This window comes from Leptosomus discolor, chromosome 13, assembly GCF_034619465.1.
Source record: "Leptosomus discolor isolate bLepDis1 chromosome 13, bLepDis1.hap2, whole genome shotgun sequence".
Classification (NCBI taxonomy): Eukaryota; Metazoa; Chordata; class Aves; order Leptosomiformes; family Leptosomidae; genus Leptosomus; species Leptosomus discolor.
The window spans coordinates 21,775,792-21,803,318 of NC_141403.1; the positions used below are offsets into that span (position 1 = coordinate 21,775,792).

A 27,527-nucleotide genomic window follows, 5' to 3' on the forward strand; every position below is an offset into this window, starting at 1 on the left:
GATTGCCACAATGGAAACTACCCAAACCTCTTTTACACGGGGAGCTCACATACAGCAGAAGCTGCTCTAGTTTCTGACGGTAAGTCCTGCTGGCTTTTGAGGAGGGTAAAGCTTCCCTTCCTGCTGGGAATGCTCAAAAACGAGGACAAGGTGATTTCACTGCCCCAAGTGAAATCTGCCACTGGTTATGACAGTGGATCCAGTGAGGTATCTGGACACAGAAGAGCTGTGAGAGCTTTTGAATGTCTCCATATTTTGTTGTGATATTTAAATGTGATACCGCCTCGCACACTTCTTGCACTGAGGAATTGTATATAAATAGCAATAAACTCCCTGCCACAGGGACTGGCCAACTGGTGACTCTTGAACAACTTCTGCATCACTTCTGAGTAGTTCAGATACAGCTCTCATAATAACATTACATCATGCAATTGGCAACGGGGCTGTCTAGCCCCAGGATGGCTGCTTCATTCAAACCCCCAGCCACAGGGGAACACCAAGAGTGACTTTACCCAGCCACCCTGCACCGCAGCTGCACGCCCAGGCTTCAGGCTGGCGTGGGGTCCGTGGACGGCTGACAAGCTGCTGCCACGTCCTGTCTGCAAACCACCCCACAGCTCTCCTGTGAGCAGCGAGGGATATTCAGCCTGGGCTGTGTCACTCTTGCCCGTTCGCAGATTTCTGCAAGCTGCCTGGACTGGTTGGGAGGTTGGCCACCTTGTGCTCCACAGCCTCCTGAAAATTGCTATGGAACGAGTATTAGTCTGGATTAAGTATGATGGAACAGGCTTCCAGCATCAAAGCCGTTAGTCCGAGTAGCAAAATACTCAGCCAAGTCACCTTTAAGAGGCATTATATAATGCATTTTGAATTCTCATTAAAGCTAGAACACCCAAAGCAGGGTAACGTGTATTTTATTTTAAAAGAAGTTTTAGCTAAGCATGTTTCAACCTTAAGTAAATAAACTGCAGATTATCTCCTTTATCTTCTTGAAAGTCAGCCGTACTGAATGCACGTATTTTTAAAAATCTATCGCTTTCAAGAATTGCTTCCCCACAAGGCTATACTTACCACCCCAGCGCTTTCACTCGACAGTTATATGAAGCTGATACCTACAGCATATGCTTTTGTTCATGCTATGTATTCAAATACAAAGGCGTGGTTAAGTTCTGATGTCCTTTTTGAGGGGAAGACTGGGGAAAACATCTGCCTCTTGATGGAAGCCATCTGGTACAACCAGACACGAAGTCAAGTATTTTAACACAGTGTGCTCCTTAGAATTATACTTACTTAAGAGAAATACAGATTCTTCCCCTAATGTTCTCATCACACACCATATCTTGGGGATTTTCCCTTGCACCCACCTAGGATTGATCACTGCTATTACTTTGGAAAGCTTTGTCTCAGTGCAATCAAAATAACCAGAAACAATAATTATTATGTAGATGTCTGTTGTTATTCTCCCAGTTGAGCTTCTCATCTGCACAATTACAGGTGCAGAGAAAAATCACAAAAATAGTTTCTGTGGAAGGAGGGGCTGCAGAGGCTTTCTGAGATCAGCAGTACCATAGAAGCTGCAGCACACCCTCAGTTTGTTCCAGAGATAAGAGTTAAGGTATCGGGGCTGGTAAGGGGAGGTGAGCTCTTCTTACTCCATCCCTTACTGGTAACGTCACCAATTCTAGCCCTGTGCGGCCACGCAGCGTCAGACTTCAGTCTCTCAATCTTACATGCATCAAAGCTGCTGGTGATGGAGCTTTGTCTATCCTTATCCATCCAAGGAGGTCTGGTAGGGCAGATATGATGCTGAGATACAAAACCAGCCATGTGGTAGGCCAGCTTTCAAGAAAATGAGAGGTGTTCAGAACACTGCACAGCCTTAAACGTACATCTTCAGATGAGGGGGATTAGCAGGCAAGAGGAAAACGGAGTAACCATCAGTTTGAGATATTTGTAGGGCAAACAAAGCCACATCATTCTTATGACGTGGTTCTGCTCTGCTGCCAAGACCATCATCTCCACATACAATAATGGAACATTCAGTACCAACAAATACAGTTTGTTTAACTGGGCTAACTGTCGTGGTTTAACCCCAGATGGCAACTAAGCACCATGCAGCCGCTTGCTCACTGCCCCCCACCCAGTGGGATGGGGGAGAGAATAAAAAAAATAAAGCAAAACTCGTGGATTGAGATAAAGACAGCTTGATAGGACAGAAAAGGAAGAAGATAATAATAATAATGATATAATACAATGACTATTATAACGAAAGAATTAGGATGCACAAAATGAGTGCAGCACAAGGCAATGGCTCACCACTCACCAGCTCCTGAGCAGCAGCCCCCAGCCAGCTTTCCCCCCCGTTTATACGATGGACACGACGCCATGCCGTATGGAATATCCCTCTGGCCAGTTGGGGTCACCTGTCCTGGCTGTGTCCCCTCCCAGCTTCTGCACCCCCGGCCTCCCTGCTGGCAGGGCACGAGACGCTGAGAAGTCCTTGACTTAGTGTAAGCACTGCTCAGCGACAACTGAAACATCAGTGTGTTATCAGCCTTATTCTCATCCCAAATCCAAAACACAGCTCTGTGCCCGCTGCTGGGAAGAACTCTGTCCCAGCCAAAACACAGACAGTAATCTTCAAACAGAAGGCAAGATTACACTCAGGGAATCTGGAGAAAATTTGCAGTCTTTTCTGGTTTCCTTAAAGAGGTTACTCCCTATAGCAGAAAAGACCAGGTACTGCGTGAATATGAAGGTGGTCCCTGGTGCTTCATGCTATCCTGGGAGCGTCCTGTCACTAGTTACCCACTCACTAGTGGTTTGCCCAGGGATCAGCAGCAGGGCCAACACTGTCTAGCACCTTCATTAATGACCTTGACGATGGGCAGAGTGCACGTTCAGCAAGTTTGCAGGTGACAGAACACTGGGAGGAGCAGGTGATAGGCTAAATGGTTGTGCTGCCATCCAGAGGGACATCAACAGCCTGGAGAAATGGGCAGAGAGGAACCTCATGAAGTTCAAGAAAAGGAAATGCCAGGTCCTGTCCCTGGGGAGGAACAACCCCAGGCACCAGGACAGGCCGGGGGCCAAGTGTCTGGAAAGCAGCTCTGCAGTAAAGGCCCTGAGGAGCCTGACGGACACCGAGCTCACCGTGAACCAGCAAACGTCACCCTTGCAGCGAAGGCGGCGACAGCATCCCACGCTGTGTTAGGAAGAGCCCTGCCAGTAGGTCTGAGGGAGGTGCTCCTTCCCTGTACTCAGTGCTAGTGACACCACACGGGGTGTACTGGGTCCAGTACAAGAGGGGCATGGACATACTGGAGCAAGTGCAGCAAGGGCTGCACACGCTATTAAAGGGCTTGGAGCATCGGTCATGTGGGAAGAAGCTGAGAGAGCTGAGACTGTGAGGACAGAAGGCCCCCGAGGGATTTCACCAACGCACATAAACATCTGATGGAGGAGGGGGAGAGCTGCTAAAGACGACAGAGCCAGACTCATGTCAGCGGCACCCTGTGTGAGAGGACAAGAGGCAATGGGCAGAAACCAAAACACAGGAAATTCCACTTAAATTCAAGAAAAAGCTTTTTTTTTTTTTCACTGTAAGGTTGGTTGAACACTGGCACAGGTTGCTTAGAGAGGCTGTAGTCTCCATCCTCAGAGACACTCAAAACCCAACTACACATGGCCCTGAGCAACCCGCTAGTTGCCCTGCTCGAGATGGGGGCTTGGGACTAGACAATCTCCAGAGGTCCCTTCCCACCTCAGTGATTGTTTCAGACTTTCCTTGACTGTCATAACATAATGGAACAGGGTTTTGCTAGACTTGGAAGTCTATAAAAGTTTTAACTATAGGGAAATTCCTGATGAATTCTCCTGCTCTTTGAGGCTCTCTTTCCCTTCACACTGTTGAGGCAGGCCTCAGCCTGCTGTCCCTGAGCAGAACATTACCAATCCACCCTGCAAAGGAAAGAAGCATTGGTGGGGGTTGGAAATGACCTCCGGAGATCATCTAGTCCAACCCCCTGCCAGAGCAGGATCACCCAGAGCAGGTCGCACAAGACCACATCCAGGCGGGTTTTGAATATCCCCAGGGAAGGAGACTCCACCACCTCCCTGGGCAGCCTGTTCCAGTGCTCTGCCAGCCTTAATGGAAGAAGTTTTTCTTCATGTTGAGGTGGAACTTCCCGTGCTCCAGTTTGTGCCCGTTGCCCCTTGTCCTGTCACTGGGCTCCACTGAGAAGAGCCTGGCCCCATCCTCTGACTCCCACCCTTTAGATATTTTCTAAGTGTTGAGAAGGTCCCCCCTCAGCCTTCTCTTCTCCACGCTAAAGAGCCCCAGGTCTCTCAGCCTTTCCTCATAGGAGAGATGCTCCAGCCCCCTCATCATCTTCACAGCCCCCTGCTGGACTCTCTCCAGCAGTTCCCTGTCCCTCTTGAACTGGGGGGCCCAGCACTGGACACAGCACTGCAGACGTGGCCTCACCAGGGCAGAATATAGAGGGAGAAGAACCTCCCTCGACCTGCTGGCCACACTCTTCTCCATGCACCCCAGGATGCCGTTGGCCTTCTTGGCCACAAGGGCACATGTCTGGCTCATGGTCAACTTGTTGCCTACCCCACTCCCAGATCCTTCTCCACAGAGCTGCTCTCCAGCAGGCCAACCCCCAGCCTGTACTGGTGCGTGGGGTTATTCCCCACACCGCTGGTCACGGGCCTCCAACCAGACTCAGCACCACCGGTCACAGCTCTCTGAGCTCTGTCCTTCAGGCAGTCCTACGGACCGAGGAACCCTCAGGCCTCGGTTCCACCAGCCCCGTGGCGAGCAGCGGGACGCCTCTCCGCGGGTTTGGCGGGTAGGGGCAGGCAGGAGGCGCTCGGACTCGCCTCCCTCCCAGCTCCGGCTTGCCGCCCACCCCGCCCCTTCTCCTCCCCGTCCGCGACCCAACCGCAGGCCAATGCCCGCAGCCTCCGCCCGGGGAAACCCACCGCCCCGCCCCGGAGGAGCGCCGAGCAGCGCGGAGCCGCCGCGGGCTCCCCAGGGCCGGGCCGGGCCCCGCCCGCGCCGCCGCATTTCCCGCGCCTCGGCCGCAGCGGGGAACTACAGCGCCCAGCGCGCCCCGCGGCGAGGCGCAGGGGCGGGGCGGGGCGGGGCGGGGCGGAGCGCGGGGCACGCTGGGGCTGGTAGGCCGCCTCCCCTCCCGCGCCGCCTCCGCCGGGCCGGCTGCGTGCGCCTGTGCCTTTAAGGCCGGCCGGACGCTTAGCGCGCGGCGCCTGCGTGAAGAGGTCGTGACCTCGCTGCCTGGCGGCAGCGCCGGTAACTCTTGGGGCGCCCCCAGGCCCCCCCCCCCCCCTCCCCGGCGGCAGCGCCAGGCTCCGGCTCCACTGCGCGGGCGTTGCCATAGCGATACAGGCCCCCCCCGTCCCCCCCCCGGCCGGGGCGATGGAGGAGCCGGCGGAGAGGGGCGGCGGGCCCGGCGCGGAGGGCCCGGCGGGGGTGATCACGGAGATCCGGGCGCCGGGCCCGCGGCCGCTGCGGCTGCTGGAGTGGAAGGTGTCGGTGGGGGCGGCGGTGCAGATCGGGTCGGTGCTGGCGCTGTGCGCCCCGCTGCCGCCCGCCCCGCGCCCCGCTGCCGCCGCCGCCCCGTCGCCCGCCGCCAGCGGCGCCAGCACCCGGCCGCAGCGGGCCGGCCCCGAGCGCAAGCTGAAGGCGGAGCGGCCCGGCGTGGTGCGGGAGCTGTGTGCGCGGCCCGGACAGGTCATCGCGCCCGGGTGAGTGCGGGGCGGGGGGCGGCCGGGCGGCGGGGGCAGCGCGGGGCGCCCGTCCCGGGACGCGGGTTTCGCGCCTCTTCTCGGGGGGCCGGGCCGGGCCCTGCTCCCCTCCGCCGGAAGCACGGCGGCTTCTGCCCGGCCCGGCCCGGGGCGCTGCGGGGGGCGCGTACCGGCGGGGGGCGGCGGGCAGGGGCCCTGCTTCCCCCTCAGCGATGGCCGGCGCTGGCGAGGCGGCGGGTCCCTGCAGCCTTGCCCGTCCTGAAGCTCCGCTTCCCCTTGCCGGCGGTTCGCGCGGGCGGTGAAGTCGCGCCTTGCTCCGGGCCGTGCCAGCGTGGGCAGGGGGAGGCCCTTCCTCCGGAGCTCCCTGCGGGGCGGCGTGCGGGGAGGAGGACGAGGCGGCCGGGGAGGTGCAAGGCATCTGCTCCAGTCCCTTGTTTCGGAGCGGAGTCCTTCGCTCCGAGCTCTGCCTCAGCGCTGAGCATCAATCCCCTTCATGTCGGGGTTCTCTGAAAACTGCCTTTCTCGGCAGAACTACTGGGTAATGCTTTCTGGGGTTTTTTAAGCTTGGTACTTTACTCCTAGGTGCAAAACCTTGGTAGCAGAGAGATCGTTTCCTGCTTGATAGGAGGAATTCTAATGCGGCAAGACACTTTTAAGCTACTAGATGCCTTACATATAACATTGGCAGCCTGGATGCTTTTAATATTGTAGATTTTTAATGTATAAGGCTTTGTAAATATAAACGAGATGGTGTAATTTGAGCTTTCAGAAAAGCAAGGGATTAAATGAGAGAGATTTTGCCACAGTTTAACAGTGGCTTTGTCTTGATAAGACTGGGTGTTGGTCGACTTTTAATTTCTTAAATGGCTAGTAGTTAGATAGGGCCTCTCAAATTTCTAGGTCAAATTGGGCTAACAGCTTGCTTACCCTGTACTTCAAGCAGATTTTTTTTGTTTCTCGACAGGAAACCATTGGAACACTACTTCCTCTCTTTTATGACAGCAAGTTATATTCTTTTATTGCAGGTCTCTTGATTTTTGTGTGGGTGCAGCCAGGCCTAAACTTTCCTGATTGAAAATCACCAGTATATGGAAAACATCTGTGTATGGGGGTTCTCTCAAAGGTTCAGGAAAAAACCGATCAGATTCTTTTTTATCAGTCCGTGATATAAGGTGCTACAGTAGAGATTAGAGCTGTGTTTTTCTTGTTACAGAGAGTATTATTGTTTCTGAGGCAAGAATGTGGCTTTCCTTTCGTACCACATCTGTGTTCTGCTGTTGCATCTGGTGCATCATGGACAAGCTTTTTAATGTCTGATTTGGAGCAAAGGTACCATAAATGTTAGGTCAGACTAAAAACATCTTAAAAATACGGGATAAAATTTTAAAACAGTGTGCATGATGAATTTCATCTTGATAGTGCTGATTAGAAGGGGAGATAGTTATTGTCTTTTCATTATGTTAGCTAAGCACTTGGGAGGAAGATCAAAACGAGAAAGACTTGAAGTGGTAAATGTAAACAATTAAAAATATGCTGTGTCTGATGTTTTACTTTTAGCTTTGCTCAGTGTAAGCTTTAGGACTTGAATCCACCAGTTTTTATACAGTGCTTTTGTTGGGTTTGTCTGATCTTGATTCACTTGATTATAATTAGCAAGTCCTTGCTTTGAGACAATTAGAAAGCACATGCTGTTCTTTATTACTGTTCTTGCTTCTAAACCATTTGTATCTTGTACCACTAAAAGTTAGTTCTTAATACTGACCGTTGCTAGACACTGCGCTCCTGGAGTTCTGATTTTTCAGCGCGCATTCCCTGTTGCATGCTGTGATGGTGTTTACTGGGTGAATGTAAAAGAACAGCTCAAGCGAAGAGGTGGAAGAAGCGTGCCCGAAGGGTGGTAGAGCTGGTCAGCTGTTGGAGATATAACTTCATTTCTGTGGTCACTTAACAGTTTTTTTGGCGAGCGATTAATCTCTTGCCTATGGCTTCCCATACTTCCATTCCACAAAAATAGCATTTCACGACCTATCAGCAGTATTTAAATATATGTTAAGGTTGTGCAGTGTTCGAATACAGGTGTGATTAAGGTAGGGAACACAGCTGAAACTTAGTCAGCATCTGCAGAAGATACTGCAAACTCTCCAGGGTGGTAGGAGCAGTTTGCTGCCTTTAAAAAAAAAGTGTGTTTGGTCATTTTAGCCCTGAATTCTCCATAAACCAGAGATGTGTGCAAATATTTGTCAGGCACTTACATGCTGTAGAAATACTGTTTCTATTCCAAATATTTTTCCTTTCCATTAGAACGGGAGAACATAAGTTGATTAAACCTTTTTATTTGAGGATAAATAATGTGACTGGCTACGTTTTATTCTGTGTCAACTTGGTCATCATTATTTCTGAAAATAGTGACATCTCTGAGCACAAGTCTCTCCCTTTTAAGAAGATACATTTCTAACTTTTAGTTATTTTTCTTTGATATCAGGCATGAGATGAAATCTTTCTGTATAGGAAAGTAGTTTTTCACACATGACACTTATATTTGTGGTAGGTTGATTACCCACTTTTTGGCACTGACAGTGGTATAAACTGCCCATGGGGGAGGGGATGGGGGTGACAGCCTGCGGTAAGCGGGAGGTGGCTTTTTCTTGTATTATCAGCAGTAGGTTTGCATCAAAGGTCAAACCAGAACTCGAGAGAGGAAGGCGTCTGACCTGTCAGGACTGCAAATAGCAGTTAATGAAAGGTCTTGGATGTTAATGAAGCGTTATTTCAGTGGGTGGCACGAGCAGCAAATGTCCCAAACTGCTGGCTGCTCCATGTAGTATTAATGCCAGTTACCCCTCAAGGTTAATTGTTCTGACGCTGCTACAGGTATGTCAGGATTCTGGGTGGGGTCAGCGTTTGGTTGGTGTGAAAACTTACATAAGCATTTCTAGTACGAGATGACTGTCCCCTTTCAGGCCCTGCTGATGGGATAATGTGTTTGGTTCCCATCAGTAGTCTCTTCCAAAATATTTATTACCTCTGCGTTTAAACAGGGTATCTTTGTGTCTTACTACATAGCTTTAATAGCTAAAACTTCGTTCTTCTACAGAACCTAAAGTGGGTGAATGTTGTAATAAAAATCTTGTTTAAACCTATCTGCGTTCTAGTGAAGCGAAACTTGTGTTTTCTCATTTTGGAGAAGATAGCGGGGAAGAGGTGGGAATTTGTTCTCTAAAACTGTAGATTTTTGTGTCGTTACTTGACATCTTTTCGTATCAAAAACTTGATCATATATTTAAACAATCTATCTTCCTTTGGTTATCTAATGCCACAGAGCCTCAGGGCCTAGTTTGCCACCCAAGATGAAAACACTTAACTCTGGACCCCAGTACCTTTAATCTTACAGTCTTCAAGGGGAATAAAATGCTGATGAATTACTGTTTATTTTGAAGTGATGACACTTGCAATAAACTACAGGAAAAACAACTTGCTGCTTTGGTTAGACACAAATGTTTTTATAATATCCTGTCAAATATTTAATGAGCTTGTTAGAGTCTACAAAAAGACCTCATTACCAAGCACTGAGGATTGTTGAATAACAGTTAACAGTCCCAGCTTACTAATTCCTTTTTGCCCGTGAATTAATTCCATCTTTTTTGTAGTGAGTTTTGATATGCATCTGTTTCCTGTGTATCTTTCACCCCCGCTCCTTCCCATCATATACTATGGTACTAAGGAAGCTTGCTTTTTAATGCATCTGTCTTGTGTTTGGTTGGATTTGATACTGAACAAGATCAAAGTTCTAGGTGAGGGGTTTCTGTCCTTCATTGCCTTCTCTTTCTCCTCTTCCTAGTTCTCTGGCACCCTACAAGGTGGGAGCTCACGCTATAGCTAATAGCGCTGAATGGCAGAGTACAAAGTCTCATTTCTTTACACAACCATCTGTTTTCACAAAACATGTAGGAACTTCCTTATCTAAGAGAAACAAGCTGCTCAGTTGGGTTTGGTTGGAAACAGGCGTCAGGCTCAGGAGTCACCAGGAGTGTGGCTGTAGCAGCCTTGTGTCTGCAGTTCTTCTTGGAGAAGAACCTTCCTTAGGCCGTGGTTTCGTGATTGCTTCAGGCTGATAGGAGAGTTGGCTGGAAGGGATGCTCATGCTTCTGTGTGCCTCCAGCTTGCCTTGAGTTGGGTGTTGGAAATGACATAGCTGAAGGTGGCTTGGTGTCTCTTTTCTTTTCCTTTCCATCCTTTCCACCCAACCTCCGGTGAAACCATCCGTATGCATCAGTTCCCTCATTTTGCTCCATTGCTGCCACAGGAGTGTAGTGTAGGGAAAGGGAGGGTGATTTATCCTTTCCACAGCAGCCTGGATTCGGGTCAGATCAAAGTGGTTGTGCAAATGCCAGTGGAGTCGTTAGGGGGATAGGTTGAGGTGTTGGCACCAGGAAATAACGTTATTGAGGTTGTGTATGTCCCATATGGCATTTTGTATGATAGTCTTAGTAACACATTACTTTTATCCTTACAAGGTTTTTCCCAAACCGAGGGATTTTCTGCTCTCTGAGTTCTCGCTATGAGTTGCTAGTCCTGCTTGAGTTCAAGGACTTTTGCTGCTGTCTGTGAGCATAAGACAGAGCGAGATGGCTCATGGGACTATATTGCGCGTCCTGTTGCAGAACTACAAGCTGGTTATAGCTCTCTTTAATTATTGTGCTGCACAATACCTAGCCCTTTGATTTGGGAGGGATTGGAGGAGTTTGAGGAAGGGAGAGAGAGACACAAGACTTCTGCTTTGAATTGTCTTAAAAGTTTCTATCTTGACCCAAGAGGCTTTTTTTTTCTTTGAGAAATCTTAGCAGTACAACTTGCATGCCTGCCTGGACCTTTCTGATTTAGTGACTGTGTTTGGTGTCGACATGAGGGGTGTTCAGATTTTCCAAGTCAGTCTTACCCGGTGGAAGACTACCCTTGGGTAATTGGATAACCCGAAGTTTGAAGTCACTAGATGAAAATGAATATGGGGTAATGGTATTGCAAATTCTTAAACATTACCAAAGGTGTATAAAAATATTTCCAGTTGGGACTTTCTAGCCCAGAGGTTCACTAAAGAGCTACCAGCCTTTCATTTTAGGATCTCTTCGCAAGCTGTCACCTATAAAACAATCTTAGGAAGATCTGTTTTGTGTAGTTAAAAATGTGAATTAAAGGTTGATCTAAGGTTTTCTAGCACATGTGGATAGTTGAATTTGCAGCAGTTGCCTTTTAAAACATATAGGGGAGCATAAAATGACTCCCTGGAAAGCAGGTAGTGTTGCATTACAGGTTACAGTCCAAGGATCTTGATTACACGTTTTGTCTAGGTTTTGTTTTGCTAAAACTAGACCTATGGAATTGGAAATCTCACCCTTGGACTGTAGGGGAAGGATGGATGCTAACAGGAGAGACTTACCGGTCTTCAAAAGACTTCGGAAGATGGAAAAGTTCCCCCTTTTCTGGTGTGGACAAGAAAGTGCTGCCATGTGTAATGTGTACTGTGAAACCTGAGTGAGAGTTTCTCCCTGTGTTTTGTGGGATGTTAACAACAGCGGTCAACAACCGTGCATTTTCCTTCAGAATCTGTATCTCTACTTCTAATGAAGAAATGCTGCTTGTCCGAAAGGATGAACCATTGTTTCCAGTCAGTAGAAACTAATTCTGTTGGCCTCAGACTAGGCTGTTGATGAAGAGGAATTCGCCAGAGTGAAATACATCTGCCATTTGTGAGAGCATACTGTATGTTTTCTGAAACACTGGTCCTGGAAAAAAAAGGCAATATAAAAACATATTTTCAAAACAAAGAGCAAAGGTTTTGTGCTCTTTCCAGTGTAATGGGAAGGGAATTTTTCTTCAGCCATCTGATGGGACTGAAATGGTTTAGATTTAGGGTAACCAGGCTGATGGTGGCTGATTTATACAAGGTATTGGTCAGAACCATCTAGATCCAGGACTTTTTTACTTTGTGTGTTACTGTGTAGAAGGTGGCAGTATACCATGCAGATTGCTTCTTACAAACATGCCAGACTTTTTTAGAATGTCCTTTTTTAAGGAAAGGATATTGCCAGGCCAGCATTTCACCAATAATCTTAAAAACAAACAAGGAAAACGCAAAACAAACAAAAAACCCAAAGAACCACACCACACCAAAAAAAACCCCAAACAAAAGCAAACCGAAATAAAAACAAAACCCCCTGTCTTCCTATAAGTGTTTTGAGGAAAAAATGTAGAATAAGGCAGTGATTTAGACAGAGTAGAACTGAATAATGTGCATTTGTTTGCATTGTAGTGCTTCCTAGTCTAAAATTAAATCTAAAACTTGGCGGCATTTAGCTGGTGATAAGGCAAAAGGTTGTGGTCGAGGCTTAGTGGGGTGAACTGTGTGATCCCCCCTCACAGGACAGAGGGTGGGTGAGCGGCTCTAGCCAAGGAAGGCATCCCTGAACAAGAAGGGAACTTAATGAATGTTCCAGGTAACTTTACAGCTATTTATAATACCCCCCCCTTATATGCTGAGCATCCTTCTAAACTGCTGCGCTCTGCTTTCAGATTCGGGGCTCATGTGACACTGGGGTGTCGGAACAGCATGCAATGTCACGTGGCTGTTGTCAAATGTGGAGCTGCTGCTCCTTGGTTTGAATGCTGCTGCATAAGTTACGATGAATTTGTTCATAGTTCCTTTTAAGGGTGTTAAGAGTTACTAAATTTTCCTGTGTAAGTGTGTTCGTTTGGCTTAACAGCAAGTCCCAGAGGAAAACGTACGCAGAAGGTAGTGTCAAGATAAGTTTGCCACAGTACCCAAAAAGGGAAAGGAGGGGAGGAAGCAGCGAACTTGAGGATTCATCGTCCTGCAGTAAGCCTCTTCCCGTGTGATTCGTTGTTTGGAAGTAACAGACAAAGGGACCACGATTGTTCAAATGGAGAAGGTGATGAAACACTGGGAGAAGGTGTCATGTTATCTGTTAATAGATGCAGCTTTCTAAGGCAGAGGGGGAGAGATCACAGGATCCTCCCAGGTTTCGTACATGCAGGAAGCAGCAAAAATCACGTATGTAGCTTTGCTGCCAGCTGGGCGTGTGTCAAACTGTTTCTCAGTCATTATTCTCTGCTTTGGTGTCCAGGCTGTTCTGCCATTCATCTGTAGCTGTTTCTTTAGGTGCAGGCTTGCAGGTGTAGAAGGCACCAAAATCTGTCCAGGTAATCACAGGTGATCTTGGCTGGTGGTAGGAGGAATGCAGTGGTAAGGTGCTCTGAGATAAGGGGAAATGATGTGCCTTTACCTGAAGGAGAGTTGGGGGGTTGGGAAAGTATACGCCTGAAAAGAGCAAGAAAGGAGTCAGAGATGGGATTAGTCCAAGGCTGCTGTCACCTGGCTTTGCAGCAGTTCAGCTGTGACTACTGTTCTTTAACTGACCTGGAAGTTGAAGCGTGGTTTGAGAAAAATGCAGTTTTAGGTTAATTATTGTTCTGTCAGTTAGAAGGATGTACAGTCACCACTCTGCCACTTTTTGAATAAATGCCAGTGAGGTTGGCAGGGTTCGTCATGTACATGTATTATGTATGTCATGTGTCGGTTTGGCTGACTTAGAGTTTTGATCCTGCTGTCAGGTGGGTGTTACTGAACTAAGGAAGTTGTCCTCAAGTGCATGTGCAAAAAAGCTACACTTGGTGCTTTAGGAAATGTATCCTGGGATAATGTAAACTTTGTAAAAATGTTTTCTTTGAAAGCTACGAGTAGATTTTCCTAGGAGCTGTACCACGCCTCATTCTTCCCTTGCCAGCTTTTTCTGCAAGTGAAGTAAGTTGTTGGGGTTTTTTTAAACCCCTATCACTTACTACTTTTGCCCTGTGACCCTTATACAAGCAGTTGCTGATGGCAGTGGATTCATGAAATGCTAAGAGAAGGGAAATTATAAAAAATGAAACACCTTCAGTGTAACAATGAAAATCCTGGGTATTCATGTTAAAACCACAGGTATGGGTCGCTGTTTTTTAAATGTGAACATGCTCGTAAAGCTACAATGTTTTAACTATTTCAGAACATCTTTTATACCCTGCATAGTTCCTGCTTTTCTGAGGTGTGTTATGTGGTAGCAGGAAGCCGGCTATGATGCGTGTTCTGCTTCCAGCTATAACTGGCGTTAATTAGGCGGCTGCTGTGATGTTCCTGGGTAGAACTTGCATGTACCCCTTAGAGGTGCGGTCAGCAGGCTGGAGTCCCGTGGGGCTTTTCCAAGCATGCTTCTATAGTTGGTGTGAAGTGTAGTCAAGGAGTCGAAGGACGTGCCTTGCCTTTGACTTTTCTGTTACTGCTTCAGGTGACAGTGTTCTCTTCAGTTAAGCAAGTGTCACCTGTGTGTGAGCCCAAAAATAATTTTCCGACCTTTCTGGCCCTGTGCTGTCCCACAACTCTCAGCTGGAGCTGTGCTGCGAGCGTTTGGGAAGTGCTGTGTGACGGCAAATGCTGCGGTCTGAGGGGTGGCAATAGGAACACAAACGTGTAAGACAGTAATGACAATAGGGACGGGAGGGACAGATGGGTGGTGGAAGCGTTTGCTGCTTCGGTGGGTTACTGTGACGCGACAGCCCATTTTCTTCTGTGGTTGTTAAAGTACCCCTTGAGTTTTAAGTTAGAAAGGCTTGAGCTCTTAACTCTGTACTTCTTGAAGACATTCTCTATGAACTTCATTGTTTTGAGGGGATTTTATGTAAGAGTATGGAGAACTATATTTTTACTTTTTTAAAAAAAAAAAGTAGTTTTGAATTCTCCCAAATAATAAGATTTTAGTTTAAAATGTTCTAAATAAAATAGTTTAATTCTAAATCATGACTAGATTTTTTGTAAAGGGCACTGCAAACTCATTTGCTTTTTTTTGTACCCTTTTGTACATTGTTAACTTTTTGAAACATGTAAGAAGCTGCCTGTAGATGGGGGGGGGGCAGGTGGGAGAGGGTTACCTTCTTCCTTGTAATACCAATCTCTTCTCCAGAAATAAATGAAAATACTTCTTAAAGGCTTGCAAATCATGGAAATAGGCTTACTTCGTGCTTAAGATGTCTTTTGGATTGTAAATAAAATCCAGAAACTCTGGGCCTATGTTTCTCTTGGCATTCATGACCTGCGTCTAAACCTGAACAGATACCTTGCCTGAAAAGTAGAAAAATGACTTTCCAGCTTTTCTGTTCTAAAATGTTTTGAAATTCACACACATTTTAACTCATAATTGTGAATAGCTTGTGCTTAATAGGAAAAAACCCCAACAAACCAACTCACTGAAGGCCCATGGTTTCCCTGTTAGCTTTGGAGAATGGAAGTGATGCCTTGAAGTGTGAGCTGTGCTTTCTGAGCTGCTGCTGGCAGCAGTTGTTGTTACGTAGTTGTTGTAATTACAAATGTGTCTTTACCCTGAGGTCTGCATCATGCTGGGGTAGGGCGGGGGTTTGGGGGGGAGGGTTGGATTTTTTGGGGGGGTTTATCAAAAGGGCTGATTTGCTTGGGTGAGGCCTTTGGGGCTCATGTATATTTGAAATACAGCCTTCTCTGCTTGCTTGTTCTTGAGCGCAAACCAAGTGGCTTCTGTAGAGATCTGATGAGACCAGTTTCTTGTAACAGCTGGAAGAGGCTGTAGGCCACGTGTTGCCTGTAGCAGCAAGAGCCGTGTATGCTCGTCATCCTCAGTATTTTTAATCAATTATTCAAAGACTCTCTCTGCTTTTTCAGATATTGATGAGGGTTAAATAAAGAAATAAATCCAGTGGTTAAGTATCTAAGGAATTACTTACTCTTACATGGTGATTTCAAGGTGATTAAGGCTTTGAGAAATCCTTGCTATGAAACTGGAGTCCTATTAAAGGACAGTGGTTTGTAAACTGGGCTTGAGGGCTATTTGTAGTGGTTCTAAATGCTGCAGCCACATACCACAAAAGGTTGTTCTGGTATAAGCCAACAAGAATGTCAGAGTTTCACAAATATGAGTAAATTAAATTGTAGAAGCAGGCTTTAAGTTGAATCAGACTTCATCTGTCTGCCATTCTAGTCTTATGATGCCTAGAAGGTTGTATATTCATATTTGTTCTAGATCAGTTGGTTGATTCAATAATAGTTGGTATTAATAATCGTCGATCTGAGATTTGTTCAATGAACAAATGCCAAATTGTCAAGGGGGAAAAATACCAATAACACTCCCTTGAACATGCTGCAGAACCTGGGTGGGGATTTCTGTTCACCTGTACACCAGAATCTCATTTTGCTGCGTTAGTACAGTTTTACATCTTCTAATGCTAATTGCAGGGGCATATGGCATCAGATTGAGGACAGTGGCTTTAAGTGATCACAGTGACAACTTGGGGTATTTGATATCTTTCTTTACCCCAAACTGGAAACCCATCAATCTCTTGCCTTTTGACAGATACCTGTGAGTACGGGGTAGTAGAGACAGTACAAGTGAGTACAGGGTAGTAGCTTTGTCTTGTAGCTTTTGTCTATTTTCCCATTCACACATTTGGAAGAGTACACTATATTTTCTATGCCCGTGTGTGGTTCCTTGAAACAGACTTTGCTAAGATAATAAATAAAACTCATGTCTCCATGGCATGGAGACATTCAAGCTAGTCTTGAACAGATAGGCAAGATAGGTGTAAACCAAGTGCACCTATCTGGTTACTGTGGGGAAAAATTGTGAGTTGTTGAAATTGCCTCTGTCCTCCCTCAGTCTGAGCCCTCTTTGAGGAAACCTTTGCGGCACTGACCTTTTCCCATCAGTCACCCTTGCTGCTGGCCTCCTCTGTCAGCTGCTTTGACTGTAAACCCAGCAGCAAACCTGGATAGGGCTGGCCAGTTGTTCTACCACCCTAGCTGCTGTAATAGCTCTTTCTGGAAGTGCCAAAGGAGAGGGTGGGCTTCTAGGAGAAATGTGGGTGGGGAAAAAAGGAAGCAAGCTGTTGCCTTTCTTTGGCAGCAAACCGTTGGAGCAGTTGCCCTCTGGAAGTGGAGCCAAGCTGTAATAGGTGGCTGTGGCTAATGTACACTCAAGTTAGGCTAGCTCTGGATAGCAGAGACAACCTATCTGTAGCCATGTTCTGCTGGGTACCCTTCAGGTACAGGTTTCTCTAGCTTTCTTCAGTAAAGCTCTCATGGCCGTTGTGCTTGTGTGCTGCAGCTGGCTGACCTCCCTGGCTGCAGGTAGGTGTTCTCCTCTAGGACAAGCTCGCTTGAGAAGCTCTTGCTCCTGTAACTTCTGTGCTCGCTGCTGTCATTCTTTGCTGCTGGAAGTGTTAGATCATGCTGGAAAAGCCAGATTTAAAAAGTAAAAAAACCTTTAGGAGGTTGCTTTTTGTTTGTAGTGGGTTCACTTCAGCGATCCAGTTAACTGGTTGCTACAGCTGAGGAGTAGCAAATTAGAGCACAGGTAGGAGACCTTTATGCTGGCTTTGCCACTGTAATTAACCTACTGGGAACCACAGCCCTGGTCATGCTTGATACAGAGTTCTTGGGTTTGGAGTCAGCGATAATGACCAGGCCTTAGAATTAGCAAGGCATTGACTTCCTCTGTTAATAAAAGAAAAATGCCCGTATCAGACTTCATGAAACCTTTCTTTTTTTTTTCTTTCCCATGCTGCTGATTGAAAGCAGATATTGTTGAAAGACTTGTTTTAGAAACAGTCAAAATGTGGAAGTGCTGGGAGAACAGTGACGGGCTTATGGTCATCTGTGTCCTGAGGCCGTTAGTAAATGTTGCTATCCATGATCGTTGCAACAAAAATAAAGCTTTGCTCTAATGGCACACCTAGTGTCTCTGCTTCTGATTTAGAGGCACATCTGGAAAGAATGTGAATAGGATCCTAGAAGGGGTTTCCTTATTTACTTGTTCAAGTTTCACTTAAATCCCATTGTATTTTGTTACTTAAACTGTGTGGGCAGTTTGCTGTCCTGTTGCAGTCCTTTGGCCATCAAGGTGGGTATTGGAATGATCTACCCCCTCCGCAGCCACCCCTCTCAAAAACATGTGCCTTTCGGAGCCCAACAGCTCTTCCCCAGCGCCTGGTTCACTTGTGCGGTTGTGACAGTGGGGGTCTTCCTTGGAACAGGACTGTTGAAGTCATGATGAGCTCCGCTTGTCACCGAGTGGGAACTGAAGAAGTTTGGGGAGAACGAGGAAGGTGCTGTTAATGCTGCCAGTAGTAGAATGTGCTGTAGTTCACGTTTGGTGGGGGAATCTCTATCTTCTCTCCAGACATGGAGTAGGAAGTGGCACTGTTTTTTAACCGGGTTTCACTCATGACCCAGCGAAGAGAACAAGCAGCAACCTGAACCCCTGTTTGGTCTATGCAGCCATTTAAAAATAGACCTGCACACTCTTGATTCAGCTTGCTTTTGTCTGATAATTGTCCTGGATCTTGGCCATTGTATTTTGAAAATCCCTCACTTCAACAGCAGAAGGAGTGCTTCCAGTTCTGAAGCTCACACAAGTCATTTTACTTGAGTTCCACGCTCGTTATTCCACATTTAGTAATTAAAGGCTATGTGCTAAAATTTGAGTAAGGTATTTAAGTATACCTGAGCTTTAGTAGAGTTCAGGCTGCCTTTCTGCAGCATGAAGTAGTATGTGGGCTGTTTGGGTTTTTCCGCTGAGAGAAGTCTGCTTGAGATCCTGACAGTTGTATCTGAAACTTGACCAGCTTGGGTGGTGCTCAGAAGTTTGCCGGTGCTCTGGAGTTGTTCTCCTGTCCTTTGGGTTAAACATCATTGTGGAAAATGGTATGACAGAGGGCTTAGTATCAGGTACTTTTTGTCTCCAGCAAGCATCATAAAATGAGGTGTTCTGGTCCTATTTAAATGTGCAGGGGCAGAACGGCTGTTTAGCGGTGCTGTTTGGTATGTGATAAGGTGTAGGGGTGCTGTTTAGGAACAGTATCGATGAATAATTTAGAACTCTAATTTTCTTGTAAGAATCTCTGCTCTGTTAAAATCAAAAGGATGAGATGGTGTGTACCTATACCTGAATGGAAAATCTTGCATGTCCTAATCTGAATCCTACCTTGGCCCAGTAATTAATTGCCAGTAGTGAAGGGCCACAAAACCAGCTTGTCTCTTGTGCAGTTCTTGTACAAATCCAAGACTGTTTGTTATTTGTTTTCTGTGTAATATACCATGTTTAAAAAAAAAAAGGAAGAGGAGGTGTAATTTCCAAGCAGATGATGACTGCTAGTGAGAAGGGGATAGATCTGCACTTTTGTAAGTGGAAATACTGGTGATATGATGGCTTGTGAAGACTTTTCTTTAAATAAACCTGACCTGAATCTAGTTTTTACTCTCGCAGAGGAAAAAAATCATCAGCACAGGCTTCAACTGGAATTTTGTTAGTAGAGTCAACAGTCATCTTGTCATTAAGAAAAGTGACACAGTGGAAGTAAGCAGTTGCAGGCATCGTTTGGAAAGTGGATTTCCTTTTCAAATCCTGAAATGCTTAATAGTCAAATATATGAATGAGATACTTGAGCATGTGAAAGAGTTTTCCTCCTGGTGCTGTCTGCTTATTGCAATGCAGATTTGAAGCCAAACAGAAGACACTGCAACCAGCTTATGAAAGAACTTGGATTTTTGTGGGTTTTAGCTACTTGACTTTTTCTTATTTTTCTACATTTTCCAAGCAGCTCATGGTCAGAGTTGGGGAAATTTTGTAGTAGCTGAACTCTATCTATTTATTAGGGTGTGGTTTTTTTTTTTTTTAAAAAAAAAGCTTAGTCTAAAAGATTAACTCCTTCAACTGTATTGAAGAAAATGGGCGGAGTGTCTTATAATGACTGTTCAAGTAACTGAGAGAAAATAAATGGTGGTATTTTCAAGACCTTGAATTTTGAGAACTGAATTTGAGCAACGGAGTACTTCAGTTGGATCATTCAGCTGAAAAGCAGACTTTGTCTTCTAAGCAGTTTGGAATAGTGAAAATCACACTCCTTTGCATTTCAAGCTCTAATTTCTCATTTATTTTAACCATTGTTTGGAAGAAACAATAAAATATACTTTTGCATGTTTTTATTTTAAGATATGGCAATCAAAAACTAAAATATTTTTGTGAGAAGACTGAAACAATATATGTTTCTGCTATGACATAAGAAAACAATAAACAAAGATGAAATCAGTATAGAACTTGTCCCCCTATTCTGGGCACTGGTGAGGCCGCCCCTCGAATGGTGGGTGCAGTTTTGGGCCCCCCAGGACAAGACAGACACTGAGGTGCTGGAGTGTGTCCAGAGAAGGGCAGCGAAGCTGGTGAGGGCTCTGGAGAACAGGTCTGTGAGGAGCGGCTGAGGGATCTGGGGCTGTTCAGCCTGGAGAAGAGGAGGCTGAGGGGAGACCTGATCGCTCTGCAACTGCCCGAGAGGAGGCTGGAGTGAGGTGGGGGTTGGTCTCTTCTCCAAGTAACAAGCGACAGGACAAGAGGAAACGGCCTCAAGTTGTGCCAGGGGAGGTTTAGATTGGACATGAGGAAGAATTTCTTCACCGAAAGGGCTGCCAAGCCCTGGAACAGGCTGCCCAGGGATGTGGTGGAGTCACCATCCCTGGAGGTGTTTAAAAGACGGCACTTAGGGACATGGTTTAGTGGTGGGCTTGGCAGTGCTGGGTTAACGGTTGGACTCTATCTTAAAGGTCTTTTCCAGCCTAAACAATTCTGTGATTCTAGAATTTCCCCATTTGATTTTCATTACTGTGTAGCTCAATAGTATGTTAATGGGGAGCTGTATCTACTTGGATGCAAACTCTTTCTGGACAAACAATGCTTCTCTTGTTAGTACATTGAACTTCTTTGTTAAACTGAGGTTAGAAACTGGTATCCATATATGTTTTGGTGAATTTTAAAGGTGTGAATTTGAATAATTTGAATACTTAGTTGGTGTCTTTTTCCTCATGTTGGGGCGAAAGCATATATCTTAGGGGGCTGGCACTCAAATCGTAACCAGAAATTATTCTTTGAACTCTTTCAATCTGCAGTCATTAGGTGTCTGAAATCAATCTGCTTTAACTGGAATGTCTGTGTCTTTTTCAGGGGTGTCTTGGTGAGACTGGAAGGATGCAGCCATCCTGTTGTTATGAAAGGCTTGTGCGCAGAATGCGGCCAGGACCTGACTCAGTAAGTATTCTCAGCTCTCTTTTTCCAGCTTCTCCTTGCTTGTGATTAAGGGTGCAAGCTCTTCCTTCTCTCACATACTTCTTTGCTTCTGTGTTCTTCATCTTGGTGTTGTGAATCACACCTATAAGGGTAACTGTGAAGTTGTAGATACTAGTAGGGAGGGAGAACAGTATTCGTACTGCCTGACATGAGTAGGTCTACTCAGAGTGTTCTTGTAAAGGAAAGTTGAAAGGGAGTTTCCTCTGGGAGTTAAATTTCAGCGTAAAACACTTTTGCATTTGCTTTTGAAAAAGAATATCTATTGAGATTGCTTCATGAAATTGTTCCTTAAAGTTGAGTGGTCTGAATCTATTAATTCTTAATCACATTATTAATAGTGTAATCATTTAATAAAGTATATTTCTATACTGAAGAATTGCTGTTTGTAGGCAGGAATCTTGTGTTCCTCGTGGGTAAAACCAGCACACGAAGAGAAAATAGGCAACTCTGTGCCACTGTTGCAAGGTGTCTTAACTTCTGCTGTTTACACAAGGCGCTTGTTTTGTCACCATGAAATTTTAAGAAAACCACGCCCTCTTTCTCCTTGTATGTCACTGTAGTCACAGTTACACTATCTTCTTTTAGCTGTTACACAGGTTCATAACTAGGAATGTGAGTGAATAAGGTGCCATGTGGGTACTTGAGTTAGTTTGTGTTACAAATTTATGACTTAATAACGGTGCGTGCTCCGTTTCTGCGGAGATAAATGTAGGGTCACTTACTGCCTTAGGTGGAAGATGTAAAGAGCATGGATACAGACATAAATTGTCATCACAGTGTATCCTACTTTGCTTTTTATGTACTCATAACCGAGGTTGAGGGTTGTAAGGTGTGTCAACGGTGACTTAATGAACCTGAGCATTTTGTCTGTGCAGATGTAAATAGCTGTGAGGTAATACCAGTCTTGTTCATGTGACCTTGCTTCATTTGTACTGTGTCTGAGTGGGAGCTAGCTTGTCGCCAGTGCTTTCAATTTAAGGGTTCAGAACTGTTTTCAATTTTTTTGTGAAATATTCCACCACGGAACTAAAGGAATTTAAGCCTTAGGGCAAAAAGAAAGCAAGTTCAGAGGTTGATTGTCTTGTTTGCTCTGTCTCACTGCTAATACTGTTGGTAAAGAGAATGTTTCTTATACATATCAAATTACTAATTCAACAGCTGTTTTCCAAAATGAATTGTATAGTAGCCTGGATTTTAGAAATGAATGTTGCATGCTCATTTCATTTGGAAGGAAATACTTTGGTTTCATTTTAATTCATACTCATTATTAAGAATTGCTTTGTGAATGTTATTGCATAAGCCAGTGCCAGAGGACTGAATATTGAAGATATTATGGAATATGGAGCCCAGTTAATGATTGGCTATAACTTTTCATTAAAAGTTGATGGTTAATATTTTGTAAACAAGTATTATTTGGCAAAAGAACAAACCTAACAAAAAATTAGGATAATAGCGAATAGGGCTGTGCCTGCCCGGGATGAATACTTGATTTGAGGTTTGAATACAGTCACATCTAAATATTGCCATACTGCTATTATTTCATTAAAGTCTAGATAAATCCAGAGGACGCAGTGAATTCAGGTTTCTCTAGTAATACTCCTCTACTTCAGATGTCTTCATTTTATACAGAATGACACGTATATCTGAGAGAATGCGTTAGGTCTGCTGAGCCTCTGTCAGAAGGCAATTCAAAAGCATCAGTTGCTTGAAGAAAAGCATGTACAGCCAGTTTGCTGCCAGCTGGTTGGGTGTCAGTCAGCGGTTAAAAAGTTCTTATGTTCATTCAGCAAATGGTCTGAAAACACTTCATCTTTTTTAAAGGCTTGTTTAAAGTACCATTCAGTGTTATATATGAAGGGTTCTGAACTGTGAAGCAAAGGAGGTAGGATGCTAAAATGGGCATGTAAACTTTGGACCAAATGAAAGACCTGTCTTTGGTTTCTGGGTATCAGTGCTTCCAAACACTGTGGTGCAGCAAAAGCATGTCTGTCTGTGATTGTGGCTGCCTCAACACAGCTCAGTAACATTTTTTTTTTCCTCAGGAGCTTGGTTGTCAGTGAAGTGAAAACTGGGTGCAGTGTAGCTCTGGCTGTAGATCTGATACCAAACTTTGTCCTTGGTAGGACAAGTACTTGAGAGAATTAAAAGATGTGCATGCATCACATAGGACAAAATCTGTATGGCAGTGTTTTTAATGTTGGTGGACCATAAGTGGTGTCTTTAAAATTAGGAATCCTAATTCCCAACAAATTGATCTGTGTAAGCTGGGAGCTGGTGATACTGATGCTTTATGGGGTTACTTAGTTTTCAAGGAATATCATACTTGCGTGTATGTACGCACACACTCTCATATCTATGAGAGGATGATGTGTATTCTATATGTATTAATATTTATCTCTCTATGCATGCATCTATATATCATATGGTCATGTATACAAATAAGACTAAGCATATAATATACACATAAATAAAGTGAATGCAGGCACACACATGTAGTACCTCATTCTGTTTGTGCCAAAGGGAAAGCATGTGTGGGGATTTTTTGATGTTTTCTTGAAGCGGCGGTCACATGTAAGGCACTGTGCTATGTGTAAAGAGTAACGTTGCCTATCCTTTGCTTACATTTATTTCACAGTCTGGCTTGGAGAAAAGTAGATAATTGCATGTTGACTGATTTTTTTTTTTTTTTTTTTTAAAAAAAAAAAGGAAGTTTCAAATTTGAATGGTTTGGTGGTTATACTCGGTTTATAACTTTTCTAATGCCAATCAGTCCGTAGCTGTTTGTTTCATCTTAGTGCCATTTTTCACAAAATGATTATATGGAAGCATAACTAGTTACAGTGACTTTTTGCAAGGTTTTTATGGTCAGCTGCTTTGATCTCTTTATCCATTTTGTTCAGTGATGTGCATTAACAAGAATTTGAAAGAGTGTGTTAGTCAAAATAACTCTCTTTAATCATAGTTTTTTGGTGGTGACTAGTTTGATACTACAGATTTTAGTGTGTTCAACTTTTCACTAAACTCTCTCTCTTGATGCTGCTGTTCCCTGTGTGATCAGGATACGGAGCAAGAATGGAAAGCAGAATGTGCCATTATCCACAGCAACTGTGTCTATGGTTCACAGTGTCCCAGAACTGAAAGTTAGCTCTGAGGTAAGTACCCTCATGCTTTCTTTATTCATACCTTTCACTGTAGCTCTACAGTTGAGAAGCTTCATTATATCTCCAGTGTTGTGTATACTTCATACAGAAAGTTTGGCTTCCCTTTGAAGAGGAATTTGGTGTTGAACATCAGTAGCCCAGGATTTTTTATGTGTTTGCCCTAATACAGATTGATTTATAGTGGGGTTTTTCAGAGCTGTGCACTGAAAAGATGGCACTTGTGATAGCAACCTTGAAAACTTACTACTTCAATGTTTTTGTCTCTAAGAATGAGCAGTTTGTGGGAAGTTCCGTTTCCCCTAGCTGAAATGCGTTCAAAGCTTGCAGTGTCTTTGAAACCTAGCTTCGCCCTTCACCTTGAAGCTGGTACCACTAGCTATGTAAAGCTAGTTTGCTTGCAGCTTACCTCTATGTTAAATTTGTTATTTTTCAAATATTCCTTTCAGTGAGTTATCAAAATAAACTCGTTCATCCTTCAGTTTCTTTAGAGGAAAAAGCACGTTTATTCTGAAGATAAACATTCCATTTGCCTTCCTACCAACTTGATCCTTTTTTACTTTATGTTGCTGCTCTTTTTATTTATTTTGGTAACCCTTCAAAGAACACCAAGGAGAAGAAAAGTGAAGACACAAGCAGCTAGAAGCGTCCCTATCATAGAGGAGCATTTCAAAGGGCAGTTTGCACTTGACTGCTGCTTTTTCATAATGCTCCACTTTGCTAAACTTAAAAGCAAAGTTGTCTTGTGGGTGGCACTGCAGATTGCTATCAGAAGTGGTTAAAGTGAACACAGAGCTTAATGTGTTACTTTCAAAGTTTGTAAATATGCACAAGAGGTGTAAGCTTCTACTCCGGCTTACTGGAGTATAAAGTGTTTGGTATCAGTGCCTGCAGAGAACAGCATGATCTAGCTGTTTGTGTCTGAGGGAATATATTTTTTGTCTTAGGCTGACAGCTGTGATCAACTCTCACTAGCAGCTTCCGTTTTATACTCAGCCTGGTGGTGTCAGCGCTGTTGTACCGAACGGATACAAAATGGTTGAACGTAGCAGCCGGAGCTTTCAGACCTGCTGATGAGCTTGTCCGTTGTGTACCCCAAAGCTACCACTATTTCCTCTCAAGACTCTTGGCCTTAAATTAATTTGATGGTTACTTATTTATTAAATTTGGAAATTGTTTTGTGGAGCTTATCAATTTTAAGAGTTACTGGTTTCATAAAGATCCGAGTGTAGACTTTGGGAATATTTTTTTCTGTAGAGAAACGGCTGACAAATTTGCCATCGCTGCGGTTATGTTGCTATCGCTCCAGTTACGTTGGAGCAACATTTCTTACGCGGTTAGTCTGTAGCAGAACTCCTCAAGTTTACAATATGCAAAAAGCAGTAGACCTAACTTTATTTCTTCCAAGCTAAGCTTAGTTGTGAATATTTTGTTACAGCAAGCTGAGCAGCTGGGAAGAGAAGATCAACAGCGCCTACATCGAAATCGAAAACTGGTGCTCATGGTAGATTTGGACCAGACGTTGATCCATACTACAGAACAGCACTGCCAACAAATGTCTAATAAGGTAAGTATCTGGTGTTAACTTTCAAGCCGAAGTAACAACAGGAGTATTTCTAACAATATTTAAATAATAGCTCTTTAAGAAAACGTTCTGTGATTAGGTAAAATTGTACTTGGAAGAATGACAGAGAATAAGAAACAAGTCTTCTGAATTATGTTCCTTTTTTGTTTATGTTTAAATTGACAGTTTTCTTTCTTCCATTTATGCTTTCCTGCACTTTTCCATTCCAGTCACTTTAAGCAAGAAGTTTCAGGTAGCTATTTTTAATCTCCGTTTTCCTTCCACTACAATTCACAAGCTGAGTACTCAGTAATGGGACCTTTTTTTCCTGCAAGTCTGAGGCAGATATAGTGAATTACTGTTTGAAGACCTATTTTGGGGAATCCTGTCTGTTACTGTGTCTGTGATTCCATGAACATCTCTAGGGATTTTTTTTTTTTCAGTTCCACTTTTTGGGGTGGGAGTTTGGGTGTTGCTGATTACTTTCTTCATGAAACACTTGTCATTGAACTGATGGGAACTATTGGCTTGTAACACTTCTGATTTGGGAACTTTAATAAAACAAGAAGCACGTTGGAATGTGTCCACAGTGTCTTGTACAGGAGGATGCAAATTCCAACTCCAGTGTCACACAGACTGCGGTTGCTTAGTTCCTCTTTCTTTCCTCTTGCCATTCTCGCCTGTCCAGTAGGTTCAGCGTGTGTTCGCAGCTGCTAGCAAAAAACAATCTGTAAATGTGCTTTGCAGTTGAGAGGAAAGAGAACAGTGAATATTCAGCTTAAAGATTAAGAAACCTTGTGTATTTGAAAGTCTTCGTCTGTATAAATATATGGTTTGAAGAAAAATAATTTTTTAGAGGATATTGAGATCTTTTTTTAACTCGAGTCTTTATCTGCAAGTTTCCTGGCTTGCTATCTGATGGTATGTTTCCATAGAAATATTATTTTGTTCATCGAACAGAGTCTTTCTCTGAGCTGAATATGTACTGAAACTGATCTGATTGTAGTTCACTGAGTAGTACTGATTGGAGTGAGATCCTGAACTTTTCTGAGAAATTTCTGAAGTTGTTTTGTCCATGTTGGCTTGCTGTAAGTAAAGATTTGAGTGAAAGTTACCTTGATCATAAACTATTCAACAGTGCAGCTTCCTGTGTTGAAAACCTTAGTGTTGGACTGCCAGGCACAGGGCGAAAATGTGCTTTGGATTTTATTCATCCACATAATCTTTGTGGCCAAAATTTAGCCTAGTCAGACTGCATAAAAGTAGTGGAAGAGGGCACTTCTGGAATGCTGGCATTTTTGTTTGGTATTTTGATAATATGAAACATGCTTTTTCTTCCTAGGGAATATTTCATTTCCAGCTAGGTCGAGGTGAGCCTATGTTGCATACTCGTTTGCGTCCCCATTGTAAGGAATTTCTGGAAAAAATTGCCAAGCTGTACGAATTACATGTTTTTACTTTTGGCAGCAGACTGTATGCACATACAATTGCAGGTGAGTAGTGTGACATTTAACAATATTTATGTAATCAGCCTTCATACTCATATAACTAGTTTTCTTTCTGTGGTTGTTTTCAAATATTTTGTTCTTTGTTTTGTGCAAAAACACTTCCTAAATAGTCCTGTAAGCGGAATTCTTGGCTCATTTACAAGGCAGTGCCTGTATGGCCTGTAATTTTAGAAATAATCTTTTTTTTCCCCATCAGATAAGTGCTTTTTTTGATTCCCTGATGGTTAGAGAATCAGATTGTGGCATAACAACTAGTGCCTTCCTATTGAGTTAAATGAGAAATGGTGCTGATGGGCTCTAAATGTGATCTGCAACATCAGTTGTCTTAGAAATCTAA

The 27,527-nt window shown here is 44.3% G+C and overlaps 1 protein-coding gene across 1 annotated transcript in view; it reads left to right on the plus strand.

Annotated features, from left to right (window-relative positions):
* The first annotated feature begins 5,443 nt into the window (after positions 1-5,443).
* The window catches only part of CTDP1 (CTD phosphatase 1), a 115,375-nt gene continuing 93,291 nt past the window's right edge, over positions 5,444-27,527 (plus strand). The window contains exons 1-5 of the mRNA XM_086472530.1: positions 5,444-5,772; positions 20,838-20,921; positions 24,019-24,112; positions 25,557-25,685; positions 27,025-27,175. Coding sequence (XP_086328656.1) covers positions 5,444-5,772; positions 20,838-20,921; positions 24,019-24,112; positions 25,557-25,685; positions 27,025-27,175 — 787 coding nt within the window. The remainder of the gene's footprint in view (positions 5,773-20,837; positions 20,922-24,018; positions 24,113-25,556; positions 25,686-27,024; positions 27,176-27,527) is intronic.